The sequence below is a fragment of the Gopherus flavomarginatus genome, chromosome 1 (assembly GCF_025201925.1).
Source record: "Gopherus flavomarginatus isolate rGopFla2 chromosome 1, rGopFla2.mat.asm, whole genome shotgun sequence".
In the NCBI taxonomy this organism is placed as follows: Eukaryota; Metazoa; Chordata; order Testudines; family Testudinidae; genus Gopherus; species Gopherus flavomarginatus.
In genome coordinates this window covers 12,706,592-12,724,359 of record NC_066617.1, presented here as the reverse complement: position 1 = coordinate 12,724,359, position 17,768 = coordinate 12,706,592, and the positions used below count along the sequence as shown (strand labels likewise).

Sequence of the window (17,768 nt, the reverse complement as noted above, 5' to 3'; positions counted from 1 at the left end):
TGAGTATTAAGTTAGGACTTCAGGATTTAACATAGGGTGGATAAATATGTCTGAATAGATGTCTAAATTATAATGTTTTTTTCCATTTTGTGACAATAGGCCAAGATAGCGTCAGGTATTTCATTCTTCCTTGGAACATTGTCTGACAATCAAGATTTCTTTAAATTTCCCTATGAAAGCTGCTATGAAGTAGTGGGGTATTACGTTGGATTGATAGCATAAGCAAGCAAAAGCTTAATTTTCCTTATGATTGTGTTTTTATTGTATGTTTTGCTCCAGCCTATTATTATGGGAAGAGAAAAAAAATCATTAAGCCTCCAATTGGGGAAAATAACAACATGAAAAGTGGACACATCAAACCAGCAAGACGCAGAAAGAGGCGGAAATCCATTTTTGTGCAGAAGAAAAGGAGGTCGTCAGCTGTCGATTTTAACGCTGCGGGTTCTGCAGAGGTATACGTTGGACTGTGCTCATTCGCCTTGCTATAGAACGGTGCTCAGAACATGACATTGCTTTTTGGAAATATAAATTTTCAATAAGCGCTCTAGGGCTGCCCTTCACCTTTGGGAGGAGCTCCCCATAAATATCCTAAAAGCCATTCATAGAATCATAGAATATCAGGGTTGGAAGGGATCTCGGGAGGTATCTAGTCCAACCCCCTGCTCAAAGCAGGACCAATCCCCAGCTAAATCATCCCAGCCAGGGCTTTGTCAAGCCTGACCTTAAAAACCTCCAAGGATGGAGATTCCACCACCTCCCTAGGTAACCCATTCCAGTGCTTCACCATCCTCCTAGTGAAAAAGTTTTTCCTAATATCCAACCTAAACCTCCCCCACTGCAACTTGAGACCATTGCTCCTTGTTCTGTCATTATGTACCACTGAGAACAGTCTAGATCCATCCTCTTTGGAACCCCCTTTCAGGTAGTTGAAAGCAGCTATCAAATCCCCCCTCATTCTTCTCTTCTGCAGACTAAACAATCCCAGTTCCCTCAGCTTCTCCTTGGAGGTCATGTGCTCCAACCCCCTAATCATTTTTGTTGCCCTCCCACTGGACTCTTTCCAATTTTTCCACATCCTTCTTGTAGTGTGGGGCCCAAAACTGGACACAATACTCCAGATGAGGCCTCACCAATGTTGAATAAAGGGGAATGATCACATCCCTCGATCTGTTGGCAATGCCCCTACTTATACAGCCCAAAATGCCGTTAGCCTTCTTGGCAACAAGGGCACACTGTTGATTCATATCCAGCTTCTTGTCCACTGTAACCCCTTGGTCCTTTTCTACAGAACTGCTGCCTAGCCATTCGGTCCCTAGTCTGTAACAGTGAATGGGATTCTTCCGTCCTAAGTGCAGGACTCTGTTCTTGTCCTTATTGAACCTCATCAGGTTTCTTTTGGCCCAGTCCTCTAATTTGTCTAGGTCTTTCTGTATCCTGTCCCTACCCTCCAGCGTATCTACCTCTCCTCCCAGTTTAGTGTCATCTGCAAACTTTCTGAGAGTGCAGTCCATGCCATCCTCCAGATCATTAATGAAGATATTGAACAAAACCGGCGCCAGGACCAACCCTTGGGGCACTCCGCTTGAAACCTGCTGCCACCTAGACATGGAGCTGTTGATCACCACCTGTTGAGCCCTATGATCTAGCCAGCTTTCTATCCACCTTATAGTCCATTCATTCAGCCCCATACTTCTTTAACTTGCCAGCAAGAATACTGTGGGAGACTGTATCAAAAGCTATGCTAAAGTAAAGGAATAACACATCCACTGCTTTCCCGTCATCCACAGACCCAGTTATCTCCTCATAGAATTAGGTTAGTCAGGCATGACTTGCCCTTAGTGAATCCGTTTCTCCTTGAAGCTCTGCTTTGCTGTGATGCCTACAAAAGTTTGGCAATAGTTAAGCAGCTTTTTTCCTTGTGCTCCGTGATCTGTCTGTCTGTATCCATCCATTGTCTCTTGTCTTCTACTTAGATTGTAAGCTTTTTGGAGCAAGGGCTGTCTTTGTGTCTGTACAGCTCTTAGCACAGTGGGCTCTTGGGCCATGACTAGCGCTCCGAGACAGTACTGCAATATAAATGCTAGATGCGGAAAGGACATTTATCAGTCACACATGAGTCAGCATGGGTTCCAGTACTCTATTCATTACTTGTTGCTTAATATGTTAAGTTCACAGCACTTAAAATTGTTCTAGATGCTTTATAGAACACGTGAACGACAAGACTGTCCCAACAACTCTACATTCTGTGGCCTCAATCCTACAAAGATGTAGTCCTTGTCTGCGCACCCGTGAACAGGTGCCATTAAACCGGTCCCATGTGAACGCTCTTGTTTCTGTTTAAAAGTGACTTATTTTGGTTTAGCTTAAACCTATGTCTAATCAACTTAACCTAAACCCAGATAAAGTACTCTTGAAAAGAAATAAGTGTCCACCCAACCCTTGCAACCAGTTTAGCTACGTTTGTTTAAAATAACACCTGAAGTTAAACCAATGCAGCAACACGTGTGGACAAGCCCTTATCCACATACTTAACTTTTCACATGTGAATCCAATGGCATTATTCATGGGCAAAGTTAAGCACCTGTTAAGGCCTGGTCTAAACTTAAAAGCTTTGCTGACATAGCTATGGAAGTTAGGAGGCTGAAAAAAATTCTGCTTCTAACTGGTAGAGCTTTGCTGGCAAAACCCCTCGTGTAGATATAGTTATGCTGGCAAAAAAGACTTTTTGCTAATTTTATTCAGGTAACTGTTATAGACTACACATTATGGAGATTTACCTATCTCATAGAGCTGGAAGAGACTGTGAAAGGTCATTGAGTCCAGCCCCCTGCCTTCACTAGGCAGGACCAAGTACTGATTTTTTTGCTTGAGACTCCTAAGTGGCCCCCTCAAGGATTGAACTCACAACCCTGGGTTTAGGAGGCCCATGCTCAAACCACTTAGCTATCCCTTCTCTCCCACAGTAGAGCCTATGAGTTATGAATACCTCAGGAAGGGAGGCTTTTCGTAGCTCTGAAATGTTCTTAACTCTGACCAAAACATTCTGGTCGTTCTTTCAAAAGTTTACAACTGAACATTGACTTAAAACCACTTTGAGACTTGACTATGCAGAAGAAAAATGCTGCTTTTAGCTATCTTAATTTAAAGGAAACAAGCACAGAAATAGTTTTCTTACCTTGTCAAATCTTTGTTTATACTTTCCCTTTATTATTTTTAGCAGTACTGTACTGTATTTTGCCTTTTATTTTTTTCTCTCTGCTGCCTGATTGTCCACTTCCCGTTCCAAATGAGGTGTGTGGTTGACTGGTCAGTTTGTGACTCTGGGGTTCGTAACTCTGAGATTCTGCTGCATATCTACAAAAGCACTCTTTTGCCACCTGCGCTGTCTCTCCACTAGGAGGGTTTGCCAGCATAGCTATACCAATATAGTTATAGCTGAAAACTCTTTGAGTGTAGACAAGGAGCAAGTGTTTGTGGGACTTGGGCCCAAATCATACACACATCAAAATCAGGTGTGGATCCAAGACACACTAAGGTCAGTAGGTTTCAGAGTAGCAGCTGTGTTAGTCTGTATCTGAAAAAGAACAGGAGTACTTGTGGCACCTTAGAGACTAATACATTTATTTCAGCATAACCTTTTGTGGGCTCACTTCTTCGGATGCACAGAATGGAACACACAGACAGAAGATATTTATACATACAGAGAACATGAAAAGGTGGAAGTACGCATACCAACTGGAAGAGTCCAATCAATTGAGATGAGCTATCATCAGCAGGAGAAAAAAAACCTTTGAAATATAATTGAGATGACCCATAGAAGGTGTGAAGAGAACTTAACATAGGGAAATAGATTCAATTAGTGTAATGACCCAACCTTTCCCAGTATCTGTTTAAACCTAAGTTAATTGTATCTAATTTGCATATTAATTCGAGTTCAGCAGTCTCTCTTTGGAGTCTGTTTTTGAAGTTTTTTTTGTTGCAAAATTGCCACCTTCAAGTCTGTCACTGAGTGGTTAGAGAGTAGGAGAAGTCAGTAGGAGACTTTACACTATCTTCAATGGCCCTTGGATCATACCTTAAGCAAGTGAGGTAAATGGAAGATTCTCTGCACCTTGAAGTCTTTAAACCATGATTTGAGGACTTCAGTGGCTCAGACACAGGTTTGATACAGGAGTGGGTGGGTGAGATTCTGTGGCCCGCGTTGTGCAGGAGGTCAGACTAGATGATCGGAATGGTCCCTTCTGACCTTAAAGACTATGATTCTATGAAGTGGAACAAAGTGGCAAGGCTTGGTAATGTTTGGGATTTGTCTACAGAGCAAAAGCTGCACGTAGGATAACCTGCCTGAGCTAGCTTAACTCCAGCTAGCATGGGTAACCATAGTAATGAAAACAGCAAAGCGTGGGCTTCAGAGTGCGCTTGTGAGCCAAGTATGTACTCAGGGTCCATGCCAGGGTTGCACAACGTGCACTGAGACCCATGCGGCTCCGTCTTCGCGGATATTGTTGGATTCAATCTCACTCAGGCTAGCTCATGCACAGTTTTTGCTGTGTACATTTATCCTTGGAGGGGTAAGATTTGTGTGCCCCTGAGTGGTGCAGTTAATAGTCATTATTAACCCAGTTCACATATGCAATGTGATTTCTGGTAACAGACAAAACCATCCATTGTAAGACAAGACAAACTGGGCAGTCTTAATACCCACTCAAGCCCTTCCAAGTTAATGGGCTTGAATGTTTGAAAATGGTGGCAGGATTAAAGTATAATCCTTCTTGGTCAAATTCTGCTTTCTCATTAAGAAAACCCAAATGTGAGCAAAACGATGCACTGACACTTACTGAAACTCAAATTCTGAGCAGCATTCATCCGCTGTGTGCTTTTACATATATATGTTCGATGTCCAGCATTTTTTGTTTATGGGGGACATTGTAGAATTACAAATTTGGAAATACCGTGCTCATCAGAGCTGATGAGGAGCTGGATTTTCTGTTTTGCAGGAAATTCTGCACATTTTAATTTTTTTCCTTTCCATAATGGAAAGGTAATCAGAACATTTCAATTTCTCACCAAATGAAATTCTGAAAAAACTCTGTGTCGGATCAATCAAAATGTTTCCTTTTGATAAAATAAAAACATTTACAATTTTTCACTTTTTAAAACTTTTTAAAACTTTTTTTTACATAAAAACAATGAATATCATTTGGAAAAGTCATTTTGAAATGAAAAATCTAAATATTCCATTCTGAAAATATGAAAGTGGGACATTTCAACATCATCAAAATGCTTTGTTTCAGTTTTTATTGCCTAAACAAAATTTCATCAAAATTGACCCATTTTTCTAAATGTTTCCGTTTCTGTAAAAATGGTATTTTCCAGTGAAAAACTTGAAACGAAACATTGTTTGACCAGCTTTAGTGCTTCTTTTTAACAGTCAGGGTAATTAATCATTAGAGTAGATTATCAAAGAATGTAGTACATTTTTCCATCACTTTGAGGACTTCAAAAGAAGAATGCTTTAACATCTAATTTGCTTTTTACCTTCTCTCAGCTTGGAAAGTGAGAAGAAACCTAGTCAGTTTCATTCTTTTTCTAGTCAGTTTCACTTCCCAGTTCTCATGCCTTAGCACAAGATTGCAATGTTAGAGTTGCAAGCACAGCAGAGGAACGTTCACACTGAAACGAAAAACTGTTTTCACTGACATTTAAAAAAATAGGAATACAAATTCATTTTAATACTAGGTTTTGTAACCGAACCTAAATTTGGGGGCCTAAATGGTACGACACTGTGGCATATATAGGGGTATAATTCAGCTGAAGTCAGTGCTATGACTCTGATTTGACACTAGTGTAAATGAGAGTAAGATGTAATCTTATGTTAATCCCTATGTCATAATGTTTCTGTGACGATCTCGCTCTAGGAAAGTGAAGAGGAGGAGCCAGATGCTATGGAAGATGAGACAGGGAGCGAAGAAACCAGCTCAGAGCTACGTGATGACCAGACTGACACCTCCTCTGCTGAGGTACCTTCAGCCCGACCAAGAAGATCAGTGACATTACGGAGCAGCATGGAGTCAGACAGACCCGCTCCCATCGAGAGAGCTAGAAGGGGCCGCAAAACACAGTGTCTCTCATCCCCTGAAGGAGAGAAGTGCACTCAAGTCAAGGAAGTGAGTATATTGGTGGACTACTTAGCTCCCAATTAATGGCAATATTTTTTCTATTGACGTAACCTTCTGTATCAAGTATTAACCATCTGCAGAGAGTGCCACATGCTCTACAGATGAGTCATTCTGGGCACTGTAACCTTTTCTTTACAAGTGTTTTGGCTCTTGCAGGAAATAAATCAAGAAGAGGAAGAGAAACTCATCCTCGACAGCAATCCATTGGAGTGGACAGTGACTGACGTTGTGAGGTTTATTAAATTGACAGACTGCGCTCCCCTAGCCAAAATATTTCAGGAACAGGTATGCTGCCACATCTTACCTCTCTCTGGGTGCAGACACTGTGTTAATGGTGTTTATTCACAGTACAAGAAAGTGCAACTGAGCCTTTATGAAAAGGGTGAAGAACAGATCTTCCTTGTTCATTAAAGGTGAAATTCATCCTTGTCAGGGTCAGTATGGGGCCCGTGCATCGGGCTTAGGTGGCACTTAAATGGTACATAGGATGTCTGATGACACAAGTGTGAATGTCACCCTAGCTACCATAATTAGATTAAGCACCGGACCAGGACGCAGAAGACCCAGATTCTGAATCAGTGGATGGCTTTGGGCTAGGTCGAAATTGTCTGACTGAAATTAGGCACCAAAATCCATAGGCAGGCTCCTAAAAACGTGTCCTGATTTTAAGACGTTCTTAACACTTCCAATTAAAGGCAATTAAATCTGCAGGAGCTGAGCACTGCTGTCATCAAGCTAATAGTATCTTTCAATGGGCCCTAGATAGATAGAAATAGTCACTCCACTAATGAATAACATCCACTGCTATCGAATTCATGCTGAAGGGGAGAATCCTAGTAAATGATATCTCAAAATATCCTCTAGGAATTATTTTGGGGAGGTTCCATGCAGGTCAGATTAGATGATCACAGTGGTCCCTTCTGCCCTACGAATCTATGAAATAAGATATTAACCAGACTGGAATGTTGCCAAGACACCAAAGCTAACCCCCTTCCTCTTGCCTAAAGTGCTATGAGATCGATCTTCAGCTAACCGCACGTGAGCAATGCTTTGGCTCTAGTTATCTGCAAGACAGCACCTGGGGGCCCCTAGCAATGTGCCTCTTCGTTGAGTTGAAACGTTAAAAAAAACTAGAGTAGGTGTTTGTGATCAGAAGACTGCTTATCATGTACATGCATCATCTGTGTTTAGGAGTCCAGAGGATGGTAAATAATCTAGTTGTGGACACAGTGTGTGCTCTTTCTGACCTTTACTGTGTTGTCTACATTGTGAATTCCTTTGACTGCAGTTGGATACCTCTATTTTTCCCCTGTGATCATATGCTCAGATTCTGCTTGTTGGCTTTAAATGTGGTAGGTTTTTGTTTTTCTTAAAGCCTTGAACGCGTAATTAATCAGCAGAACCAAGGAGGAAACCAGGAGATAATGGTTATAAAATCTATTTCATCTGGGGCACTGGGCAGCTAAGGGAACCAGGGAAGAACTATAGGAATCTTTCACTTGCCGTTCAAAGCCAAACCCCATTGGTTGTGTCTGAAAACGATTGCCCTCTGACAGCTGTTCATTGGCCTATGTGAAATGAGTTATTTTATTATTAATTATTATTATACAGTATATCACAGGGCCTGGGAGCCCTACTCATGAACCAGAAGCGGATATGCTAGGAGCTGTACAATCACAGAACAAAAATACAGTCTCTGCCCCAAGGAGTTTACAATCTAATTATGACTAAAGACAACAGGTGGATAAGACAGATTGATGGGGGAATGAGACCATAGTGATCAGCAATCATAAACAGTGGTATCAGTGCACCAGTGGCCTAAATTGGTTCCCAGTGGCCCGATCCAAATTAGCACTTTTGTTAGTAGCAGGGGAAGCCAAAGACTGAAAGGGGCATGCTTTGAACTGTCCTCTACTCCCTAGAGATTTTCCTTCCAGATCAGGGGCCGATGCAGCATAGAGAGGAAGTATGGCATTGTGGTTAAGGAACAGGACTCCAAAATTCTGCAGTTAGCTCCCTGCTCTGCCTCACATGTCCTGTCTGACCTAAGGCCTCTCTCTGGGGCCGGCTTCCCCACCTGTACCATGGGGATAGTACTTACTCTTTCTCATCCACGTCTGTTTAGAGCAGGGGCCGGCAACCTTTCAGCAGTGGTGTGCCAAGGCTTCATTTATTCACTCTAATTTAAGGTTTCGTGTGCCAGTAAGACATTTTAACATTTTTAGAAGGTCTCTTTCTATAAGTCTATAATATATAACTAAACTATTGTTGTTTGTAAAGTAAATAAGGTTTTAAAAATGTTTAAGAAGCTTCATTTAAAATTAAATTAAAATGCAGAGCCCCCTGGACCGGTGCCAGGACCCAGGCAGTGTGAGTGCCACTGAAAATCAGCTCACGTGCCAACTTTGGCACCCATGCCATAGGTTGCCTACCCCTGATTTAAAGTGTAAGCTGTATGGGGCAGAAACTGTCTCTACAGCACTTTGCTGTGTAGGGCTCTGGTCTCCAGTGGAACCTCTAGATGTAAGATATATCATGCATACTAATATGCTGCTGCCGTGTGGCTAACACCTTCCTCTCCCGGGATGTCAGTCCCGCTTTGACCAGCCCTAAAGCAAAACCAACTGTTCCATCTTTTCAAGTTCTGCATCGTAGTCTGCAAACAGCAACTTCTCATTGTCTCTTCTTTCCCTAGGACATTGATGGCCAAGCACTTCTGCTACTGACGCTTCCAACAGTGCAAGAATGCATGGAGCTGAAACTTGGCCCAGCCATCAAGTTGTGTCACCAGATCGAGCGAGTAAAAGTTGCTTTCTATGCACAATACGCCAACTGACTCTACTACTCCTTGCATTTCCTTCTCCTCTCTCTCTCTCTTTTTTTTTTAACGTTAAAATTCACTTGGGTTTTTCCTCAAAACACGTGGAATTGGTAGCTCTGAGACACCTCCTGTAAAAAAACAAAAAAAATCCAAGTTGAATGAATATTTCCGTATTTGTAAAGCACATTGAAGTATTGCTGCCGTCTCTTTTTGTGAAACTCTCCAAGAGTGTTATATTGTGGGGGAGCAAGGCCATGATATAGCAAGCTTTCCTACAAATGGCAAACACATTCCACAGGGAAAATGTTCAAGCATTTATAGCTGATTGTGATGTCTTAAGGTCAATTGCTGGACATAAACGATCCCTTCGGTGATTTCAAAACACTTCTTTCATATTGAAATGTGAGTGATCGTTGTTCAAGTGACCCATGGCTTCCTGCAACTTTGATCTTAATGATCGATGTGCTTTTTTTTCTGTTCAGTCTTACAAGGAAAGAGAGATAACAGTGATGCAATGAGGAACATGTTATCAAGTGATTTTTAAACGGGAAATCCAAACCATGCTCTCTGTTGTATCAGTCACAAATACAATGATCTAAAGGGCGTGCATCAAAGCATAGGACCCAGGAACTCTTCTCAAGCCCAATATAGCTATGTACAGTAAGCTGATTGTCTCTGTAGTTGGATCTGTACAGTATTTCCTTCATTCTTGCCATGGAGCATGCATGAAGTATTTTATACTAAAGACCATTAAGTTATAGTCACTTAATATTCAAGGTCTGACTTTGAATCCCCAGAAAACAAGGACATTATTTAAGGATGAGATTTTGGAGCAAATTGTGATTTCATCTTCACCTGTGTAAATCTATTGAAGTCAGCTGTGTCACCTGAATTTATGCTAGGGTAAGTGAGATTAGAATTTTGTCCCAAAACCTCAGCAAGGGGGGGATGCTGATTTACACCAGCTGAGGATCTGGCCCAATCCATCCTTTTGTGCCTATGTCTATCAAGGTCCAGATTCACCACTGTGCAGCAGCTGTTCTGTGCCACTCTGGCCAGTTCAACTGAACATGGGACTCCTTTGTGTCATTGGAGCGGTGCAAAGTAGCTGGAGTCTACCAGAGAACCTGGCCCAGTGCATCCTTGTGGCAAGGATAAAGAGTTGTGTGAAACACCTTGGGTTTGGGTCACTGGGGTTTGTGTGACCTTTTTACCATTTCTCAGGGGCTCCTGCCCCATGTTGGGCCTGTTGTGAATCAGGATTAACTCCATTTGTAAAACTGCTGAAAGCAGGATCAGAATCAGGACCAAGATTGAGGATTTTTTTTCTTTGAGTTTAAGGTTTGAATGACTCTCCCCAAAAAGGCAAAACTCAGCCCAAACCATCATGTTCATCCTGGGTTCTGGGGAAGCCACAGACTTTTACATGGTTTCCTCTGAAGCCACAAACAAACCATTGTCCTCAAGGCTCAGGGAGCTCTGCCTGAATCTTGGGTTTATTATGAACATTTTGCACAGCGCTGTTAGGATATTGTGATGTCAAATCACACTCCGATGGAGACAGAAACGTAATCTTTGTCTTCATTCTGAATGCCAGAGTTTTTGCCCTCTTGACCCAGATCTCGAACATTATCACTTCAACATCAATTTCGGATTTCAGTTCTTTTTGGAGTTTACTTTAAAGCTCTGCTTTACACTGTCTCATTGCAGCTGACTTGAATTTGATTATCCTGAAGACTAGGTATGCTCAGAGAAGCCCACTGACCATTAACTGCCATTGGGTTCAACCATACAAATTCCTTCTTGAGGACTCCTTAAATTCTATGTATTTTTGGTGCAGTGTAATGACTCGGAAACATCCATTACGTACAGAATCAAAATCTGCTTAGGAGCATGTTTTATGCAAGAACCATTGACTCAGTATAGATTCTATATAGATGGCCCTATAGATTCTCAAGGAGTCTTTCTAGTTTGCCTTTTGGTTCCATTATTTCTACTCTTGATTAATTTTATTCTTCTGGAATTTGGATACAAAGAAATTGCTGCAAATGGGGCTGGATCCTGCCAGACACCTATTGATTTTGGTAGACGTTTCATACATGGAGGACTGGCAGAATCAGGCTCAGCTGCTTTGTCCTGTAGATCCTAGTATTAAAGTTTAAATGATCTTTATTTAGAGGACAAGGAGAAAGTGGCTGCTCCTGTGCTGAGGCTTTTTGTTTGATCACTAAATGAATTAACCCTTAATTTGTCCTACAAGTCATTAGAGATGAATTTTATAATGGAAATTCTACTGGACATAGAGCAGCGGCCCATGTCACTCTAATCATTTTGATAATTGCTTATGATCGCTTTATAACGTCCTCATTTTTTTAAATATCCGCCATCTCTTTTAAAATTTCCTATGATTAAACTCATATAAAGAAAGGGCCCAGATTATATTCTGTGCCTAGTTTGCATAGGGGACAACCAAAAGGGGCACCAGGGAGCCTATTACAGCTTCCTGTCTAGCTGAGACTATTTCCCACCCTGGCATAGGTTAGAGCACCCTCAGGGCTGCTCTAACCTGTCAGTCAGCAGTAGTCCCAAGAGACTATATCCTATCAAAGAAAGGCCAGAGTGCGCACACACACTCTTGGGCCAGGCAGGGGGTATGTGGCACAGGAGCTGAACATGCCTGAGCTGCCCTAGCTAAGGGCTGCCTGATACTAGTGAATTTTCAGGCCCTTTGCTTCATTTTGAAGCTCACCAGAGAACCTGGCCCAGAGAGGAGTTTAATGCATCCAAGCTCCTTGTTACTACTGCAAGAACTTAGGATCATTCACCGTGCTGATAGAATGAACATCATCTAACTGTAGCTGTTTCTGGGGCAGTGAAATACTCCTGTAAGAATGAATCGGGGTGTGGATGGCTGCATACTTTGCACACAGGATAATGTCCAGTCTTGAAATTCTTAGCTGTGTCCAGAGGTTGAGTGGCAGCATAGGCACTGACTCCGTGGGTGCTCCAAAGCTCAAGCACCCACCAAAAGAAAATAGGGGGTGCTCACCACCCATAGGAGTGGATTAATCTTTTGTGAGCCCCGGTATCTGGACCTCTGCTCCATCCATGCTCAGCCCCAAGACCCCACCCCCACTCAGCCTCTTCCCCCCAAGGCCCTGGCCACTGCTCCTCCTCAAGGCCCTGCCCCTGCTCAGCCTCTTCCCCCTCAAAGCCCCCACCCTGCTTGGCCTCTCACCCCCCCCCCCCGAGGCCTGCATGGTGGGGAGGGGGCAGAGAGGAGCACCCACAGGCAAAAACAAAAGTCAGCACATGTGGGAGGCAGTACTTTGGCTACTGACCTAGTCTCATGAAAGTTACAAGGGAGTTTTTACTGTTGGTTGTTTCTTTATGGTAATAACCAGTGAGATTTAAATCACATCTATCAAAAAGCAGTTTAATTTTCGCCCATATAAGCTGTATATTTCTACTCCCCACCTTCAGCTTGTTTTTCTTAACTGTCTTCATTTATGTTCTCGCTTCCTTTTGGAGACAGCTGATAGCTGTGGCCTCCAGTCCTTAGTTATTCTGAAATTACCCTGAATTGGCCTGTGTGGCAAGTGTGTTGTTATACTGACACCTAGAATAGCCAGTGGGAAGTATCAAACAGATGTACGTAGTCTGTTGTTATAATTGCCTTTGCAGAGAAGTGGAGCTGAATTTCCTAACCAATTTTTTGTATGTAAAACAAAACCCATTCTGAACACGGTTTAATTGTACAAGGTACTCGGATTGTCACGTAAAGATTTGAACAGACATCAGAATTGACAGATGACTCTTTCCAGCACGCAATTGAAGTTCCAGAAAATGAACAAGGTTTTAGAATAATGTGTTGCTAAGGTCATCTAGGGAACAAAGATTGCTCTAGGCTGAAATGTGGATAAAGTTACTAGGTCGAATACTAATGAACAGACACATTTTCACCTAATATCTATTGGGTCAAATTCAGAATGGGTGTAATTGGGTGCAGACTCTCTTGATGAAGCTGCATCTTGTTATCCCAGTTCTGAATTTGGCTCTTAGACGGGGATTCGGGTTTGCAATGGCATATTTTATCTCTGTAGATGGAAGAGCTAAAGGGCCTGAACATGTTTACTCTGGTGAAAGGCTGGGAACATTATTGTCCATGGTAGATCATTTCTTAAGGCCAAGAAGCAGTACTCTGGTTCCATTGCCTTCACTGAGAAGGACGCACGTTACGCCTCACTGTTCTAGCCCAGCCCGCTGGGCCTGAGAGCAGCTATGCTCCAAGAAGGAAGCATGTGGTGGTCCTGCTGCTGACCTCCGTTGGGTTTTACCACCAAGTATGGTCCACTCTAAATGACAGTCAAGGCTCTGCAGGAGCCCCGCTGGCAGAGGGAGAATGTGCTGAATCAGAGCATCCAAGCAAGCCCGGTCCACTTTGGAGTCCATGGTTGGCACATTCTGATGCCCCTAGAGCAGGGAAGATGGTAGCAGCTTTGCACCATATTCCAGTGTCCCCTTGGCATAGACCCTGACCTAAATCCAGCTCCTGGCCTATAGGCCGCAAAGCTCTACTCTCTGGTGTCTTATTAAAGCATTTAAAATGTGATGCAAAAGTAATATCCTTGGTCCCATGCTAATAAGCCCCTCTCCTCACTGACGTCTTGGATCACCCTTTAGAACCTGAAGGAGAAATATATTCATCCTTAGAACCCAAAGGGGGTGGAGGAGGAAAGTCTCAGCTCCTAATCCTCTCCTCTCCCTGCCAATATCCCTGCCCCTTCACTCCCACTCCAGCTGCAGAACACAGTTCTTCCCACCTCTCTACAAGAACTGTTAGAAGATTCCCCCAATGCTCCCAGCAGGTAGAGAGCTTCCTCCTCCCACCTAACACCGCTAGGCTGCTCCCAAATTCTGTGCCAAGAAGCCATTGCCCCTGGCCTCTGTCACCCCCGCGAGCCATCTGACAGAGGCATAACAACCTCTGGGCACTGATATTTGGTTTTAAAGAAAGACTTCCTCTGACACTTGGCCTCCAGGTTCTGACGTTCCACCCCTTCCCAGCTCTTCCCTGGGAGATAAGGCTGGAGCCCTTGAGCCCAATCCTGGGGACACTGAGGGCAGGTCTACACTACAGGGTTAAGTCAACCTAAGTTACACAACTCCAGCTATGTTAACAACGAAGCTGGAGTCAATGTCTCTTAGGTTGACTTATTACATTGTCTACACCCTGCTGGTTTGACCGGAGAAACTCTTCCGTCGACTTACCTTACACTTGTGGTTCCGGTGGAGTACCGGAGTTGACAGGAGAGCGATCTGTGGTCGATTTAACGGGTCTTCACTAGACCCGCTAAATTGACCCCCGGTGGATTGATCACCGCAGCATCGATCCATGGGAAGTGTAGATATACCCTGAGTACGCTCCACACCCAATGAAAATTGATGGCACTCTGCACTTCCAATGATGCGCCTTGCAGAACGGGGCCCTTATTGAGAAGGTGCGTCATATACTGTCTACACTACTACCTGCATATCCATTTATACAGGGCCACAGGTTCCTAAAGATCAGAGAGGTGCCTAGTGAGGTTTACAAAAGCTCCTCAGGCTTGGCACCTAACTCCCATTGAAAGTGAGCTGGAGTGAGGTGCCTAAATCCCCGCAAATCTGTCCTATCACCACCTAAATTTAATCTGAAACCCGTCTCGATTGGAAAGTCAGTGCATTCCTTAGCAAACCCAGTCACCAGCTCTTTCAAACCCAGCTGGCCAAGGCCAGACCACTAAATCAGTCTTTACCCACTTAAAAAGGAGGTCTGATGATTTCTGGAGCCTTTTCATTGACTTCAGTGGGCGCTGCAGATGCTCGGTATCTCTGAGAATAGAGCCAATCCCATTATAGTTTCTTAGAGTTCAGCAATGTCAGGCCATTTCGAACATTTTTTCTTTTCTCGTGCAATGTGTTCTGAAATAGACGTGGCTCAGATTGTTCCTTGTGGCTAAAAACTCAAGTGCCAAAAAAGAAAAACATGTCAGTAAATAGAAATACAGTCAACGCTAGGTCCTCTGTCTATAGCTTTCAGACGTTTGCAGGTAGGAGTTTAGTTTTTTCCATGACTGCCGAGAGAGTTGGCCAATAGCAGCACAGCTTTGGGCACTCCTGGGGCAGGAGGGAGCAGTGCATAAGATTGTTCTTTCCTCTGGGGTTCCATTTCCTGTGGCCCCCCTGGATTTGTGGGTTCAGGAGGCCACCTCTCCCCATCAAACTCATTCCATCGGAGGGGATGCTTCCCAAGAAACGCTCAGGGAGGAAGCTTATGGCATTTTCAAGTCTCCAACTTTGGGATCGGAGGGATCTGTTCCTGGGTGAGAACGGCTGAGTTTGGGCCCATGACAGCAAAACCTTTAGGTGATTCCAAAGGGAGTTAGGTGCCTAAATACCTTTGTGTATCCCATCTTTAGGACCTGGTCTAATTTCCATTGAAGTCAATAGAAAGACGCAGAGTGACTTAAATAGACATCGGATCAAGCCCTCAAGCACGTGCTTAAACTTTAAACATATGAGCAGTTCCATGGAAACCAAAGCGATGGCTCCCCTGCACGTGCTTCAGTATTTTGCTGGATCAGGCCCTTGGCTCTCAGTGGTAAATATTAATGGACATAAACCAAGTTCTCTCCTTTGTAGAGACCTGGTTTCCGGAAAAATGCTTGTGTGGCTATTTAAGAGCTGCCACCATTGAGACTACAGCTGGGTTAGTCGTCCTCCTGGGCATTGGACTGTGTCACTGGTAAAACAGTTCAAGGGAGGCAAGACATTTCTGTACGGTTTGGATAGAACCAACCCTTAGGTTAGTAAACTCAGAATGAAAACAAGATCAGAAAAAGATGATCAGTTACACCCGATCATCTCTTTAAAGCAAATAATGATAGAAAATAGCATGGCGACCAGCAGCATAACCCCTTCATAGTGGTGTCCGTGGGAAGTCCTTTGACCATTTTGCATTCCAGTTTGTATCACAGATTTGATTCAGATCTTATGTATATAGCCCCTTTGGTGTGTAACAACCCTCCCCCCCCCCAAAAAAAAAAAAAAAAAACAAACTTGCTGGTGTTTTTACTTTTTAAAATTCAACAGAGCAAAGGGCATGTTGTTAGTTTGCTGTAAGATTGTATTCTGTATATATGTTTTCATGTAAATAAATGAAAATCTATATTCAGAGTTATATTTTAATTTTTATTCAAAATGAAGAATCCCCTTTTTACTTGAAGAATTGTAACAGCCGCGTTGTTAATAAAGTAATAATAAATTATGTCTTGTTTGGCTGGTTGTTCTTTGGTCTTTGCATGAGGGATGATACCTTCATATAGTTCGTTCTTTCTGAGGGAGGTAGTACTGATATTGGATCTTAGCACCATTCCAGTTACACGATCCATTATTTATGCCATTCCCCAGAGGCTGCTGTGCTCTTCAAAGAGACAAGGGCCCCCAGCCTAAAGACTGTGCAGTTTAAGGCCCTGATCCTGTAATGAGACTTCTACACCCATGCAGAGCCTCAATGACTTCAACAGGGCTTTGGCAAGGCTCAAGGGTCAATCCTCTCACAGCGGTTTGCAGGATCATGGCCCGGTTTTGTACATGATGCAATGAATACGTGCAACAATCGGAGACAGGGTCAGAAGGGATGTTGGTTGTGACAATAGGGTTGTGCCCTTACTCAGCTTTATGTGTATGTGTCTTAGTGGTTCTATAATTTTGTTTTGTGTTGGGAGGGAGTATTTCTAAAATTCCTCACTTCTCATGAGCAATGTGGAAGGAATGAGCTTTTAGAGGGCTGAAAGAGGGTTGGGTAGTGGCTTGGCAAAAAGTCTCTGGGAGAGCATTTGATACATGAGGAGAGCATAGAACAAGGGCAGGGAGTGGGAGAAGGAACTAGAGAGGGCGCAGAGACCACCAACGCTGGCAGAGCAGGGCTGGAAGGGGCATAAGAGGCGACAAACTCAGAGCTGGTGGCTGAGATTAGAGCCATAGTGCAGTACGTGGTACAAAGCTCACATGAAACATATATCACTCCTCTTCCCACTAGGGGAACATTTTCCAAAGTGCCTTAGGTGCCTGAAAGTGGGATTGAGGCACTGAAGGGCTAGATTTTCCAAAGGATTTAGGAGCCCAAAGAGACAGATAGGTACCTAGGCCTGAATGCACAAAAGGAACTATACATAGAAAATGGTCTAAATTAGCTGTTACCACTCAAGAAAGAGATCTTGGCGTAGTTGTGGATAGTTCTCTGAAATCATCCACTCAATGTGCAGTGTCAGTCAGTATGTTGGGAATTATTAGGAAAGGGATAGATAATAAGACAGAAAATATCATATTGTCTCTATATAAATCCATGGTAAGCCTACATCTTGAATACTGCATGCAGATGTGGTCGCCCCATCTCAAAAAAGACATACTGGAATTGGAAAAGGTTCAGAAAAAGGCAACAAAAATTATTAGGGGTATGGGATGGCTGCCATATGAGGAGAGATTAAAAAGATTGGAACTTTTCGGCTTGGAAAAGAGATGATTAAGGGGGATCTGATAGAGGTCTAAAAAATCATGACTGGTGTGAAGGAAGTAAATAAGGAAGTGTTATTTACTCATAACACAAGAAGTAGGGGTCATCAAATGAAATTAATAGGCAGCAGGTTTAAAACAAACAAAAGGAAGTATTTTTTCTCACAACTCACAGTCAACCTGTGGAACTCCTTGTCAGAGGATGTTGTGAA

The 17,768-nt window shown here is 43.1% G+C and overlaps 1 protein-coding gene across 3 annotated transcripts in view; it reads left to right on the top strand.

Annotated features, from left to right (window-relative positions):
* Nucleotides 1-16,075, top strand: part of SFMBT2 (Scm like with four mbt domains 2) — a 205,969-nt gene extending 189,894 nt beyond the window's left edge. For all 3 annotated transcript variants that reach the window (XM_050936826.1, XM_050936824.1, XM_050936825.1), the window contains 4 exons: nt 280-452; nt 5,919-6,167; nt 6,336-6,464; nt 8,875-16,075. In XM_050936826.1, the coding sequence (XP_050792783.1) occupies nt 280-452; nt 5,919-6,167; nt 6,336-6,464; nt 8,875-9,015 (692 nt within the window). In that variant the 3' untranslated portion in view covers nt 9,016-16,075. The remainder of the gene's footprint in view (nt 1-279; nt 453-5,918; nt 6,168-6,335; nt 6,465-8,874) is intronic.
* Nucleotides 16,076-17,768: the final 1,693 nt, after the last annotated feature.